At 33.3% G+C, this 17,294-nt stretch overlaps 1 protein-coding gene across 3 annotated transcripts in view; it reads right to left on the bottom strand.

The window, feature by feature from the left end:
* The window catches only part of samd12 (sterile alpha motif domain containing 12), a 117,741-nt gene that overhangs the window by 98,476 nt on the left and 1,971 nt on the right, over positions 1-17,294 (bottom strand). For 2 of the 3 annotated variants that reach the window (XM_067361439.1, XM_067361437.1), the window contains exon 2: positions 1,971-2,161. In XM_067361439.1, coding sequence (XP_067217540.1) covers positions 1,971-2,161 — 191 coding nt within the window. Of the gene's footprint in view, positions 1-1,970; positions 2,162-3,444; positions 3,641-17,294 lie in introns of all 3 variants that reach the window. The other variant, XM_067361440.1, reaches the window with a different exon arrangement.

The following is a 17,294-nucleotide window of genomic DNA, read 5'->3' as shown; positions in this document are numbered from 1 at the left end:
TGCATAACACACAAGAATCATCATCATCATCATCTACGACAACAGAACTCATATTAGAGGATTATGATCTGAAGGGGTGACCGATATGAGAAATATTTATATTAAAGATGGAGGAGATAATATATGGCGTCGGTGAAAATGACAAAATGCATTTTTATTATTTTGTGGTTTGATGGAATGATGATTTGATTCATTTTTTAAAACGTGTTTGTTTCTCATATGCATTGCTTAGGAGTTCATATATGATGCACAATACATGTATGTTTAACAAGACAGATGGACGGTTTAAATCTGAGTTAAATGCAGAATCTGTGCATTAGAGCGCCATCTTGTGGTGAAAAGATGAACAATAAAAACATTTGTGATGCCACTGAAGTTTAAGGTACAGAGCAGTTTTATTATTTTTAATTAGTTTTATTTTCATGTTTTAAGTTATATTTTTTTATTAAGTTAAGTTTTAAATAACAAAAGCACATTGCTATTTAGGTTTAATTTATTCTTATTTCAGTTTTTGTTAGTTTTATTTTTTATTTTTATTTTTTTGCTTCAACTTAAACTTATTTCAGATTATTGATATTTTTACAGTTTTTCATCTAATATTGGTATTTTATTTTATTTCAGCTTCATTTCAATGAACAGTTTTGAATAGCTTCAGTTTTAGTTAATGACAACATCCCTGGTGTGGACAGAGATTTGTGTTTTCATTTTAGTTTATTTTTTAGTCATTTTATGATGTGCTTTTGTCATTTTATTAGGTTTTTATACTGCTATTAAGATTTATTTTTATTTCAGTTTTGGTTTTAGTCAGTATTTATTTAGTTTGCATTTATTTTAGTCAGTTTTAATAGTTTTTAATAGTTTTATTTAACAATAATAACCCTGGTACAGAGAGAACAATTATTCAACTTCTCTCTTCTGAAAGTTAAACTCTGCATCACTTACTAAATGTGAAATATGATCCGGGTATTTCTTCATGAGATTCATCCATTGCTCCAGATCAAGTCACAGATGCACGACAACATTATTATAATATATGACACCTGAAGTGATTTCTGTCCTGCTGGACAACTTACATGCGTCTCAAAGAAATGAACAAAATCGATCTCCTCTTACAAGATGGCAGATGAGATAAGGACTTCCTTTTGTAATATTCAAGTATACAATAATAAGAAAAATTGGCAAGAATTTTTAGATGCTGCTGGTTAATCGTGGCCAGAGATGAAGCCTGATCAAATGCACTGAACTAAATATTTATCACTGTATACAAAATATATATTTTACAAAATGTGGCCTAGAAAATCAAAGCAAAATGTCTAACCAAGTTGTGTTCCAGACGTGAAGTTGATTTCACAAAAATTGAGCTGCTAAATGGTTTTAAAGCACTGTTTCCATTATTTCACAATTTTAAAATGGTTTTCACAGGACGAATTTTGAGTGTTTCGAATGATACCTTATTTATTGCTAAAATACGTGACAGGGAAAAAAGGCAATAATAAAGTGATCCAAAGTGACAGTAAAGACATTTATAATGTTATAAAAGATTTCTATTTCAAATGAATGCTGTTTTTTGAGATTTCTATTCATCAAAGAATCCTGAAAAACAATGTATGACAGTTTCCACAAAAATATTAAACTATTTTTCAACATTGATAATAATCATAAATGTTTCTTGAGCAGCAAATCATCATATTAGAATGATTTTTGAAGGATCACGTGACACTGAAGACTGGAGTAATGATGCTGAAAATTCAGCTTTGATCACAGGAATAAATTACACTTTACTGTATATTCACATAGAAAACAGCTGATTTACACTGGAATAATATTTCACTGTTTTTACTGTATTTTTGATCAAATAATCGGTGAGCAGAAGAGGCTCTTTCAGAAATATTAAAAACACATATTAACCCCAGACGTTTGAACAGTAATTCCAGAAGTGTTTATAATGACGGTCGTGTCTCTGTTCTCACCCTGGAGAGCTCCGATTCGGAGACGGAGCGCTGGGGTGGAGATCTGTGCTGGAAACCAGGACTCTGGTCCAGAAACCCCAGACTGTCGTCATCCAGTCCATGATCAACAGACACTTCCTCCCGGTGTGATGTCACTTCCTCTGCGCACACCTGATGGTCGATCCCATTCTGGGTCAGATTGCAGTGGACAGCTGTGGAAATAAACACGTCCAAGACTGTTAGTAACCAAAAATGACCATAAGGTGGGGCTATTGTGTGTGTGTGTGTGTGTGTGTGTGTGTATGTATTTTATATATATATATATATATATATATATATATATATATATATATATATATATATATATATATATATATATATATATATATATATACACACACACACGTCACACAGCAAAATTACTAAAACTTTGAAAACAGAAAATATACAAATAAAAATATTAATAATAATTTAAAAAGATATATAATAATCAACTAGTTTCTTAATGATACTAAAATAACACTGGGTTCAATAAACTGCTTGTGTTTCATATGCCAGGATGGTTAATAAACATTTTTTCAGATTGTCCTCTAGATGGCATGAGAGACAAAATTATGCAAGTCTGACAGACACCAACATTTCTGTAACACTGTCTGATATTACTGCTCTCATAATCTCATAAAAAATAAAATAAATAAAAATAATAAATAAAAATAAAACAATAAAAACAAAAAATAAAATAAAAAATAAATAAAATAAAATAAAAAATAAAATAAAATAACAAATAAAATAAAATAAATTAAAATAAAAAAACAATACAAACAAAAAATAAAATAAAAAATAAAATAAAATAACAAATAAAATAAAAAAATAACAACTAAAAATAAAAAATAATAAAAACAAATAAAATAAAATTAATAAAAATAACAAATAAAAAATAAAAATAAAGTAAAATAAATTAAAATATTATAATAATAAAATAAAATAAAAATAATGAACTAAACTAAAATAATAAAAAAAAAATAAAAATAATTAAAATAAAATAAAATAAAAAATAAATCAAATAAAAAGCATATTGTGTGCTATATTGTGCACTATATACTGTAATATATGGTTCTAAAGTTTGAGGGTCAGTAAGATTTTTTTTGACAGTGTTACAATATTCTCAAATAATTGCTGATCTTTTGAACATTCTATTAAAGGAATCCTAAAAAAAAAAAAAAAATGTATCGCACTGAAAAACATTTGGTGCAGGATTTACTTTGCAATTTTAATAGCAATTTTAGTTCAAATTGTTTCAATTTTAGTTGAGACAGACACCAGCATTTCTATAACACTCTCTGATATTACTGCTCTCATAATCCATAAAGGTGATGGACAGCGTTTCGTGACTCCTATAAAATCAAGCAAGGATTTGATGTTTCTCTGAGAACCAGAGACGTTTTTGTGATTAATAATAATCTCCGAATACTCAGTGGTGAAAGCTGATCCTTACAGCACACATGAAGACTCATCTGGGAGCGAATCCGTCTGTCATGTTATCTGGGGTGAACTGAGGCCAAGCAGATGAGTGGCAGATGAAGCTTGTTCTGGCAGAAATTACACAAAGCTGAAGACCGAATTAAACGCCCAGAATAAACCTGAGCGCTTCCTCGTGGCACTGAAATGGTGGTTAATGACTAACCGTGGATCTGTAAGACAACAATATGTGATTAAGTGCTGAGAACATGTGACTAAACCATCACTGAGCTTCATATACACCAACTGTTCAACGCTTAATAATTCAATCATTTCATCCCATCTGTTTGCAAACAAACACGCAGAACATTGAACAACCACAGGGGGAAATATTATCTAATTCAATGATAGTGATTAAAATTCTTATTATTATTCATCGTCATGTCTTTTTAAAACAGCAGACGATTGATTGCATCCAAAATAAAAGTCTGTTTACATAATATATGTGTGTGTACTGTGTATAAATACACACACACGTATATCTAACAAATTATATTTTGTTATCTTTAATATAATTTATATATTTTTAATTTAATATAAATATATATTTTTTTATATATACATAATAAAGCACTATATATATATATACACACACAAACTTATTTTATTTCAGCTAAAAAAAAAAATCATCTAATCTTTTCAACTAAGATTAACTATGACAATATTTGGAGTTTCTAAATCTCTCTTTCTTTGTATTAACTCAAATTTTTAATTTCAATGAACTCAAAATTTTATGGCAACCAGGTAAAATAACTAAAACTTAAATAAAAAAAGGAATAAAAACTGTATTTTAAAAAGAAAAACTTAAAAATAAATAACAAATAATGCATTTTAAATAACTAAAACAGAAAATATAAAAATAAAAATTAATTCAAATGATTAAAAACTATAATAGTATCTCAAAGATACTAAAATAACACGGATTGCTTACACAAAGCTTGTATTGAATTCAGAAAAAAATATCAATATATGTGTATATCAATATAAATATGTCTTATAATATAAGGTAATATAGTGCATAATTTATACACTGTAAATAAATAATTCCTGGTTTAACTTAAAAAGTAAGTTGCCTGAACATTTTGAGTTCATTGAAATTAAAAATTTTAGTTAATACAATGAAGGCGATTGATTTAATCAACACAGCAAAATCTCCAGATTAAATCATTTCTGCTCAGAGTACATATGGTCCCTCTCTAAATAGAGTTACTGAAGCAATGAAGTAAATGAGATAATTAAGCAATTAATTAAGTGATGATTGTGCATTAGTGATGAACGCCTGCTGTTAACAAGCAGAATCACTGAAGAAAAGAGAAACAAGACTTCAGTCACAGCCTTATTAATTGCTTAATTATCTCATTAACTTTAACCCTGCTTCAGTGTTATTTTAACACTATTTAGAGAGGGACTCTGGGGATTTTACTGTGCAAAAACACATTAATTACCAAAGTTGATTTGACAAAAGAAAATGTTGAAAATAATTGCTCTATTTTGTCGTTTTTGATTCCCATCGAGAGCAGCTCGGATCTCTCTTGGAAGAAAGAAAGTCATACAGGTTTGGAGCAACATGAAGGTGAATAAATGATCAAAATGTAATTTTTGTGTGACCTCCACTTTAACTCTGATCAGCTCAAGCTCTCGAAGCGAACAGCAGCCTGTGGCGTTGTGTAACAGGTCATCAAATGAATCTAAGCCGTGATGACATCTGCTGAACGCCATTACTGAGAGAACCACTGATACCCTGAGCAGAACAAATCGCGCTGCTATTGTTTACTCTGTCGCTGTGAATGCTGGGAATATTCATCCTGCCTGGATGTGTCTGTTTCAACAGAGCCAGAGCATTACCAGAGAGAAGCAGCCTTGAAACAAAAAGCATCTTAGCATGCAAAGCACGGAGCGCTTCCTTCTCCCAGATTCCCTCCCTTCCTCGCTCCATCTTTCTCAGGCTCCACAAAATTGAAACCAGGTTGTCTAATGGCCGGCATATATGAATTATACATTCAATTCATCTGAAAGACGGAGCAGTGTCCTTGATTTGAATGTTTGGAGGGGTGTAGATGTGGAGGTGGTGATGTTGGGCCTTGAGGAGTCTTTTTCTGTCTTTGCCTCTAAATATAGATCAGGATGTTCTTCTTCTCTTCTGTACGACATGCGCACTGAGGGAAGGAGGAAGAGAGAGACAGAGAGAGATGCTCCACTGTTTAATCCAGACCTGCTTCACTCGTCCTCATTTAAAGGGATAGTTCACTCAAAACTGAAAATGCTGTCATTATTTACTCACCCTCAAGTTGTTGTTTTTTTTTTAGGTAAAATGAAAGGAGAAATTTGAAGTCTAATATAATTATGTCTGAATTTAAAGTAAAATAAAATAAAATAAATAAAACTATAAATGAAACTAAACTAATAAAATAATAATTAAAAAATAAAAAATAAATAAAATGAAAAATTTATAAAAATAAACTAAAATAAATTAAAATAATATATTTTAATAAAAAATAAACTAAAATAATAAAACAAAACAACAACTAAAATAATTAACATAAAATCATAAATAAAAAATAAAATAAAAATAAATAAAAATATTATATTATAATAAAATAAAATCATAAAAATGTAATAAAATAAAAATAATAAAATAAACTAAATTAAAATAATATATTAAAAATAAAATAAAATAAAATAATAAAAATGCAATAAAATAAAATAAAAAAAATAAATTAAAATATATTATAATAATAAAATAAAATAATAATAAAAAATAATATAATATATTGTGCACTATATACTGTAATATATGGTTCTAAAGTTTGAGGGTCAGTAAGATATTTTTGACAGTTACAGTGTTACAATGTTTTCAAATAATTGCTGATCTTTTGAACATTCTAATAAAGGAATCCTGAAAAAAAAAAAAAAATGTATCGCACTGAAAAACATTTGGTGCAGGATTTACTAAAATTGCTATTAAAATTGCACAAATTACACACACACACACAAAAAACGGCAAGCAAGACATTGAATTAAACATCATATTTTGAAGTAGAAAGATTGTAGTAGCATTTTTCTGTAAAATGTATTATTTGCAATTTCGAAAAATCTTTTTTTACAGTGCACATTTTCACAAAAACCTGAAGCAGCAAAACTGTTTCCAACACTGACAATAATCAGAAATGTTTCTTGAGCATCAAATCATCATATCAGAATGATTTCTGAAGGATCATGTGACACTGAAGACTGGAGTAATGATGCTGAAAATTCAGCTTTGATCACAGGAATAAATTACAATTTACTTTATATTCACATAGAAAACGGCTATCTTAAATTGTAATAATATTTAAAATTTATTAAATATTTAATCTTATAAATGCAGCCTTGGTGAACATCTCAAATCAACTAATATTGCATTCCCTGGGAATCAAACCCATCGAATGCTGAATAGGAAAAAAAATCTGATTTTCAGTTTATTCATTATCATGTAACATTATCATAAGGCTTCTAAAATAGACCTTTTTTTTTTTTTTTTGACAAAAATTGCCATTATGATCCGTCACTGTATAAAGAAGAGCTGCATCATTAGAGATTCTTCACAAGAAAACAAAAGGGTGGATAAATTCATCCACAATCCCTTTAAATGAGGAGGAGGAGGAGGAGGAAAGCAGCGTTGGCTTACACAGTGAAGCTTTTCCTATAATGCGAAAGGCCGGAAAGGATGAATGAACCGTGGATCGATTCGGCTCAATAGTGTCTGAACATCACGACTCGCATTACTGTCGGCCTCAGCAGTGTCTGCAGCGCTGTAGTGTTGTGGGTCAGTATCTGAGGTAAGGCTGGATGGCAGCTCATTTAAGAGTGGAGTGGTTTGTTTGTGCACTCAGTGTGTGACCCAGAAACAGCAGTGGAGTTAGTTGAGAATCAGCTGATTCAGAACACAAATGTACGTCATTGGGTGAAGATATAAAGTGTAGGGTCTACTGTGAGAGCAGTTCACTCTGAATGTTGTCCAGAGGCTGAAGCACTAATATACTGAATACTTTATAGGAGAAAACAACAACTGTGAACAGATCAACCCTGCTGGTCTCTGACCATGGAGAAGCATAGTTTCATAACATTTAGCATTTAACTTAATCCACACATATATATATATATACACACACACACAAAAACTAATTTACAAAGCACTTGAAAAAATATATATAATTTATGAATGTTTCATTTCACTTTAAAACAAAATTTGCACTGCAAAAAGTTTGGGTTGGTTATGATTTTTTAATGTTTTTGAAAAAAGAAAAAAGAAAAGTCTTCTGCTCACCAAGTCTACACTGATTTGATTTCTAATACTGAGAAATATTATTACAATTTAAAATAGCTGTATTCTATGTGAATATATAGTAAAGTGTAATTTATTCCTGAATTTTCAGCATCATTACTCCAGTCTTCAGTGTCACATGATCCTTCAGAAATCATTCTTGATTTGATGCTCAAGAAACATTTCTGATAGAGATGCACCTATATGAAAATTTCGGCCGATAACCGATAATTCTTTATATTTGAACGCCGATAACCGATATATTGGCTGATAAATCTAAATCCAAATCCAATTTTTTAATATATTTTTGACAGCCTGATTACAAAAACAAAAGTGTCACCATTAAAAGCAATGTCCCAAACACACACTTATAATGTTCTTTCTCATTATAATTTTGAGTAGCTTATATGTTGCACTATAGTATTTTCCTTTTTTAAGTGATTTTCAATCATATTTCAAGCAATTCAAAACCATCATGGTGTACAGCATGCATCTGAAGGAAATAATTCATTATTTATCAGCTTTAATATATTGGCCAAATTTTCTTTCCGATAACGATAACATTAAAAATTAACATATATCGGCCGATACCGATATTGTGGCCGATATATCGTGCATCCCTAATTTCTGATTATTACACTCTAAAAAATGTTTGGTTAAAAACAACCCGAGTTGGGTTGAAAATGGACAAACCCAGTAATTGGGTTGTTTTAACCCAGTGGTTGGGTTAAATGTTTGCCCAACCTGCTGGGTAGTTTTATTTAACCCAACTACTGATTAAAGATGACTATATGTCTGGCTTAAAATGAATCCAAAATAGGTGAGAAATTAAAAATCAGACACATAATTACTAGAGGCAACAATAATAATCAAAAGGTGTACATTTATTAATAAGCAATTTAATAAATGTTTATTGTTTATTATTCATTATCTTATTTAATAAATGCTCATTTATTAAACATATTAATAAATGTTAATTTCCAGCATATTTTGGCTTCATTTTAAGCAAGAAATACAGTAATTTTTATACAACAGTTGAGTTAAACCACTGGGTTAAAACAACCCAATTGCTGGGTTTGTCCATTTTCAACCCAACTTGGGTTGTTTTTAACCCAGCATTTTTTAGAGTGTATCACTGTTGAAAACTGTTTCATATTTTTGTGAAAATGATACTTTTTTTTTTTTGAGGATTCTTTGATGAATAGAAAGTTCAAAAGAACAGCATTTATTTGAATTTGTATCATTATAAATGTCTTTCCTTCACTTTAGATCATTGTAATGTGCTGAATAAATCTATCAATTTCAAAAATACATCTTACTGACTGCAAAGTTTTGAACAACAGTGTACTCAATAAAAGAAAATGTTCATTTTAAATTTACGTTAACCGTCAGTAACCCACTATAGAAAACTACAATAAATGTATAAAGCAATTAAATAGATATTTGTTTTACTAAATGTGTGTTATAACAAGCCAAACTTTAAAATGTATCACGGCAACAGGTTTGGCAGGAAAAAAAGCAGCATTGCTGTTCTGAATCAAATTTAACATCTTCCAAGTAAACTTATACATTATGCTCTCAAAACAGTCACAATAAATTACAGATAAACATTGCAAATGATTACCAACGTAGCCTAATGAGCTTAAAGAGTGTGTTGCAGGCCTTTAAAGATGCAATTATGCCCTTTTAGAAGTCTTGATGATGTTTTTGTGCTCTACTAGAACAGGTTGATTATTCTCCTCATATTCTCCATTGTTCAGCTCCTCTCTTCCCAGTCTGTCAGTAACGCTCTGTTTAGTTCCTGTCTCTATGAAGCCCCTCCTTCTGAAAAAGCACAATGTGCTCTGATTGGCCGGCTGGAGCAGTGTGTTGTGATTGGTGTTTGGGAAATGCCCCGCCCCTTACCATAACCGCCAGTTTCAACACACTACTAACTAACTCAACCAGGCCCCGCCCCTTTATTCTGCATATTAATTATTTAAATGATGAATATTGTGACGTGTTCATTCCCGGAAGCTAATAACTTCTTAATGGGGAAAAAAAGAAAACATTAATATCTTTTTTAATATCTTTTATCTTTAAGAGTTAAAATCCAAATTGATTTAACATGACCGACTCGACTGGTGAAACTTTATCTACAAATCAGATCCAAGACCTGTGAAGTTGAAATTTGAGAAGAAAGTTCAATAGCGCTAGCTCAGAAAACTCTCAGCAGGGCCACTTCTCAGTGAACTCCTTGTTACACACTTACTAAAGCTCTAATTGAAAGACGCACAGAGAAAGAGGGAAAGAGAGAGCTAATTGTCCCATATGTGAGCCAAGAAAAAGCTTCCAATCTTGGCCCCCTTTCCCAATTTCAAGCCATCATCCAAGATAAAGGGATTGTCCCTACTCTATAAAGTAGGCCACCTTTATAGAGTAGGGACCTGACCTGTGTGGGTCTACCGAATTCATTACAGCTCCAAATCCAATCTGGATCTCAGTGTACCGCTGGTCAGCTGGCTTCAAGTGGGAGATTTCCTCATCACCTCTGAAGTTGGACTGGGTTAATAAAGTTAATAAAGTACATTAAATTTAGTGAAATGTTGCCCTCTAGAGTTCATTTCTCTAGTGAACTAACATGCTGCGGACACTAAATGACTTGCCTGAGGTAAATGTAACGCTACGCGAGATATTATTCTCAAGCTGTTTTATTGATATCTTTCCGCGGTTGAAACACTGGTGAGAGATTACACCAATGGTGCGTTCCAAACGGGAATATAATCGCCCTCCAAAGGGCACTTCGGAGCGAAAACAATCATGGCCGCCAAACCGAAGTGCTCAAATCTGGCCACTTCAAAGGGCCCTTCGGAATTAAGGATTATAACTGATGGACACTTCAGGCCCCCATGATCCTTTGCAAAGAGAAGTTGTTTGGCACCACAGAATGGGTACAGTTCGATTTTACCAATAAATGTATGTATAGTATTTTTCTATACTACTGTAATATTTATACTTAGTTAGATTTGGTGCATTATTATGGTCAAAACGACATTGTACTTCAACAAAAATACTTCACAGCTACCTTTATTAGTCCAATCAAATGTTTCAAATACATAGACACAATATACAATATGATGCGATAAACCAATAATAAATAAATAAAATAAAGTTAAAAAGGAGCAGCTTGCACAATCTACTCATCGTACAAAATGTGCGACTGATTGCGATTGATTATCTCGTCAAGATGCGTTCCAAAAAAATATTTTTTATACCCTTCATCCCTTTGAAGTTCTCACTCCTGAGGGTAAACCCTTTCGAAGGGATTTGGGAATAGGGATGAGCCCTTCCGAACGGAACGCAGGGTTAAACATATTTAAGCATTGATTGTATCTGTGCTTCTTCCTGTCGTGGTGGTTAGCAAACAGCATTGCATTACCATGTGCGCCCCCTTCTGGATTGGAGTGTGGATCGCCCTGTTACAGACTGTATGCACTGAACCGTGACGCCCGTACCATGATAAAATACAATAATTATATTACAATAATTCCCGCCCACAGCATACGCAGAATAAAGGGGCGGGGCCTGGTTGAGTTAGTTAGTAGTGTGTTGAAACTGGCGGTTATGGTAAGGGGCGGGGCATTTCCCGAACACCAATCACAACACACTGCTCCAGCCGACCAATCAGAGCACATTGTGCTTTTCAGAAGGAGGGGCTTCATAGAGACAGGAACTAAACAGAGCGTTACTGACAGACTGGGAAGAGAGGAGCTGCAACAATGGAGAATATGAGGAAAAAAAAAACAACATTCATGCAGGAAAACCTGTTCTAGTAGAGCTCAAAAATAACATCAAGACTTAAAAGAGCATAATAGGTCTTCTTTAATTCGTCTTTGTTTCTCTATAATTCAACCATTTGGTTCATACAAAGATGTACTACAAATATATTACTAATTTAAGCAAGTTAAAAAGGTAGTGACCCATTTTAAAAAGACACGACTTTCCTCTAAAAATATCCTCAACATTGAACTTGCTTAGCAGACAAAACAGAGGCAAAACACTCGCTGCACATTTGAAACAGTCAAGGTCTTAAGAGAGATTATAAATAGCAAGTATTGCAAGCTAATATGGACACAAAGTACGGAGACAGATATAAATATTTAATCAGCAGAAAGAATTTTGAAAGCATTTCAAAATCCCATTTTAGGGATTTGTGACTTGTTGTTACAGAAACAAGGAGTCTGTCCACTGGGAATGTGCAGTTTTACTTATAAAACTCTCCAAATTCAGAAAGGAGAACCATATTTTGTTCTCATTGTTTTTTTGAAAAAAAAAACTGTCTACCTGTTAAAATCCATGATGACCTTCTCTTTTACAGCTGCTTGGGGCAACACAAATTTGATATGTAGTCTCAGCAAATGTAACCAAGGAAAGTGATACTCGAAACTCACTATTACCTGCTGATGGGGAAATTAGCATACAATACATCATTGTTCATCTGAAGTCAGACAGCACTGTATTACACGTCTAAAACATAATGTCCAGCAATATTATTGATTTGACTCCACTAACACTATGGGATAGTGCAAACTTGAGCTGAATAATCACACTGTTGTCTTTATATAGCTGAATCATATTTGGTCTTAGCATGCAATAAGAAGCTTATCCTAAATGCATGTTCAAAATAAACTGAGATGTAACTGATATATATAGAGAATTAAACACTGACAGCCAGTCCAGCATCGTAGTCTGATAAAGCTCAGTATCAGATCAATCCATCCTTTACTTGGTAACAGTTCACTAAAGGAGAGCTGATAATGTGCTTCAATTACAGCAAAATAATCAGGTAATGTCCCAAAAATACATGACAAAAGCAGCCAGCTCCTCTAGCCTCAATTCAGATGAATATTAATCAGAGCTTAAATTAGACTGACTATCTTTATCCCTTCCCTTTGGCATCAACTAACTCTCTAAAGTAAAAATAGCTTTGAAGAGTGAATAAATAGACGTGCAGAGCAATCCATATCGATGAGACGGCATTATCAGCTCATGACACATGAGACTTAGAATGAGAGTCTCAGTTTGTGAAGTTTCTTTGAAGATTCACTGAGATCGATGCTTCTTACACTCTTAAAAATAAAGGTTCTAAAAAGTGGGTTTCACATCGATGCCGTTGAAGAACTTCAGTGAAGAGTTTTTAAAAAGAACCTTTTTTTTTTCTGTGTGAAGAATGTTTGAAAAATCTAAAGACCTTTTTTCCCAATATAAAGAAATAAAGATTCCATGGATGTTAAAGGTTCTTCATGGAACCATCAATGCTGATAAAAAACTTTATTTTTAAGAGTGCACTTATGTACACATGGTATATTCCTAAGGAGAAATGTACATAATTTTCCAAGAACTACAAGGAATGCTATGAGAAACACTGAACACATATTTTACATTGCTCAGACGCATCAACTCACGGAGGAATGCATGAACACAATAAACGCATGCAAACTATTCCTTGCATTGTGCTCGGGTTATATTTCATTTGTAATGTTCTTGATCAAAACTGATTGATTGTGCAAATCAATTCTTCAATGGGTGCATAATCAGAATCATTTCACACCATTAAAGTCTTATTTTTTATGGAATATTGCAAATGATTTATCTGTGCACATCATTGTTTTGAATTCATGTTCCTCATAATCTTCAATCAGAATAACTTCCCCTTCCTCTTGCGTCATCATCTCTTCTCTTCTCTGATGATGAGGGCGGGGCAACATGTCACTCAAATGAGATCAACCAATAGCAAACCACAACCATCCAATCAATTCCCCACAAACAAAATCAAGCCCCGTCCTACATTTGTTCTTGTTTGCAAAGACATTTCTCTCATATATACGGTACAAAAGGGGAGTGCAACTTCCATTATCATAGCTTTAACATCAGACTTGCCTAATTTGACCATAAATGAATGATATCTGAGAGCTGCAGCTGAGGAGATATCAGGAAAAAGAGCACAATTAAAGAAAAGCGCACCTATCAATGGTGTCGAGGTAAAACCTCTCAAACTTGTCCGTGACTCAATATTAACCTGTTTCCACTCGTTATAAACCAACAAGGTCTTAAACCTTCAGAAGAAAGTTGTTACACTAAAACTCTGGTGTATTTCCAATATCCCTCTTTCAATATGAATCGAGTGAACAGCTTTCAAAGCTTGCCATCATTCTGTAAATCCTATTTCTCATTCACTAAGCGTGTTGAATTTTTGTGACACCGTAAAATAAACATCTACTAGCAAACTTTTCATTCCTTGAGAAAAGTTTCTTTCACTTATAAACCTACATTTTTTTTAGGATCGCTTGATGAATAAAAAGTTCAAAAGAACAGCATTTATTTAAAATATTTTTTGCAACAATTTTTTAATCAATGTAATGCATCATCGCTGAGTAAAAGTATTAATTTATTTAAATAAATGAAAGCTTACTGACCTCAAACTTTTCAACGAACTAAAGGACAGGGTTTCAAAACTCAATGTGCTTTTAGACTAATTTGTCTTAAATAAAGATTAATCCTGCTGAAGACGTCAAGTAGTCTGATCAGAAGAACTTTAATATGTAACAAAGAACATGTTTAATCTCTAAAAAAAAAAAAAATTATGCAGCCAACTCAACTGCCCTATATTGAAGAAAAAGGCTCTTGTAACACTTTCTCACTTCTTTTGATCAAAGATGAGAGCTTGCTCCCTTCAGAAGCCGTAGTCTGGCACATACTGTACTATCTCTACATTTTCTTCAGCGTTGCATACATATTAACATTGTGTTGCACCAGATCAGTCTGAGTCTGCCTGGAGTGGGTGGGAGTCTCTCACCGTTTTGATCTCGAGTCGGTTCAGGGGCTTGAGAATGCAAATGTCTATGAATGTCTCATGTGACCAGTGATCTGTCACCAGGCCATTGCAACACATATTCCTCTACTCAGTTTTACACGCTGGAAGCATAACTAGATTTCTCAAGCATTCCTCATTTTATACTCGCCGAACATTTCAACATAACATGCATATTTCTGTTGATTAAGGTGCCCATGTTACGTTATTTTAAAGGGGTCATGAACTGCGTTGTTTTATGTTTCCTGTGGTGCACTTATAATGTTAGTAAGCTTTTTACATCAAAAATTGACATAATTTAGAAATAAAAGGCATTTTTCCGACCCTGATTTGAACGCTCTGTTTTAAGGGGCGTTTCTGCTGTGAGACTTCAATGTAAACGCCCACTTGCTGTGATTGGATAACAACCTTCCATTTAAAATAACCAAGTATTACTCTCTCTTTTAGCACATTTTTACTATTACAGCTCTGAGGGTTCACTAATCGTGAAAAGTATTATATTTAGATCACAGCATGAAAGGTTGCAGTGATGAACATGTAGTCGATCACAGACATGTTGTTGAGCTCATGAAAGCAGTGACCTCGTCATTGCAACTCAATTTCTACACACTAACGAATGCTTTCATTGTAACTAGCAGTGCAAACATGATGTAAATAAGGGATTCATTTAATAAAACAAGAGTTTTGGTCCCTGATAAACTTGCTCTGTTTGATTGACAGCTCCAGCGATTGTAAAGAGAGCGTCATGTGACTGTACATGAATCATTAATATCAGATCAGGCATTAGAATGAACACAGTTACTGACATGTTGTTGCATTACTGTCGAGTTCATATCGTAAAAGTCTGTTTGCGCCGAAATGCGATTGATTTACTAAAGAATCCACAGTGAAATGTACCGAATACAAATAATAAAGCTCAACTGAGACCAAATAACCATATTCCTGCATTAGGATGCTTTGAAAGGTAATGTTATTTTAGTCCTGTATCGCTCTTCTCATCTCACTAACACACCAGTGGGCGGAGCTAACGCTGTAATGATGAAGTAGGCGTTGATTTCTTCTGCGAAGGCGGAGTTTCACCTATTCTGGGATGAGTTGTTCACGGGGCCTGGTGTCAATAAATGCTTTTATTGGACTAACAAGGAAGTTTTCAGTTCTGAAACTTATAGGATATGTTTATAGTACGATGACCTCTTATATACAAAACCTCAAGGAAAAGCTGATTTCTCAATTCATGAGCTCTTTAAAGATTGCTAATACTGTGTCTGAAATGGTTCGATCAAGGATTTGGTCTATCTAAACTCCACCTTTCTGAGAGAATCTGATTGGTCAGATGTCCCAGTCTGTTGTGATTGGTCGGAAACCAAATGCTCATTGGCATATCTTAAATTTCAGATCTTCCTCAGCGCTTGATACATCAAACAGTAAAGATGGCGTCGGTTTTACCGTATCAAACTCATCAAAGTGGATTTGCAGAAAACAGCGTCTTCTCAACATGAACAACACGACACAGCTACAGTGTTTGAGGGCGGGGCAAAGCAGACGCTGTTCGCAAGCAGCCAATGGGCTGGCATTATGCAAATTAGTTACAAACCTACATAGGTTTCAGGCAGTTCAGAATCTTTTCTTTTGTTTTAAAAGACAAAAACTCCATTTATCTGCTGATCTTTGAAACTTTGCAGACCTTTTACATTCACACTACACACTACATGAATGGTAATATCCCAAAAAGCATAATTTAGTGCATATCACAAATGCAGGAATCTAGTGTTTTTCTGTCTTATAATATGAAAACGTCACTCTGAAAGCAGAACAGCTTCCACTAAGGACGAATCATTCAGAGCATGCACTAAACAGCCCTCCAGCTGAGTAATACTGCTGTCTTCTTCATTCAGGCTTGGTTTCAGCTTATATGTCACGTCCCTGATGACCAATCAGGAAGAAGAATCAAAAGTGTTTGGAAGAGCCAAAGCATTTATACAAGAACGCTGCTGAGATGATACTGCAAACCATACTAGGAAGGGTTTAATAATCACTCACAGTTTTGCAACAGTTCTTTAGGCAGTGCCCATTTTTCAGTGGAATAATGTACTCTCCCTAAAGATCCATTATGTTTTGTGGGTACATGCCCTTAATGTAGAACACAAATTCTCTTGACTGTATATGCTGAGACAGGACATCTTCAGTATGCTGACTACAAAAGATTTGGAAACGTAATTCTAGCTTTTGGACCAACCCAGGATGTAAGTGACAGTATTTGGTACGATGCTAAAAACAAAATGTTATGGGACGTTTTCGTTCTAAAATGTTAAGATGCATTTACCCTATCTTCATTAAACTTGAGTCAAGGGAATGCTTAATCACATTTATTCACAAAGTGAATCAGAGCTCTAACAATCAAACATTTCCATTAAAATGGTCAAAATCAAAAGAATCTAAGAAATGCAAATGGAATTGCAATCATATTTGGAACCAGACCAAATCGAATCAAACAAGAATCCTCTAAAGGGGTGGTTTCACTTTTTTAACTTTAGTTAGTTTGTAATGTTGCTCTTTGACCATAAACAACATCTGTGAAGCTACGACGTTCAAAGTTCAATGCAAATGGAGATATTTTGTTTTTAAGGACTACAACAAACGACAGGGACTACAACGAGATTCTTCCCGGGTTGAT

The sequence above is a fragment of the Chanodichthys erythropterus genome, chromosome 15, assembly GCF_024489055.1.
Source record: "Chanodichthys erythropterus isolate Z2021 chromosome 15, ASM2448905v1, whole genome shotgun sequence".
Lineage (NCBI taxonomy): Eukaryota > Metazoa > Chordata > Actinopteri > Cypriniformes > Xenocyprididae > Chanodichthys > Chanodichthys erythropterus.
Note: the sequence above shows the minus strand (reverse complement) of the source record. Positions and strands in the feature narration are given on the sequence as shown.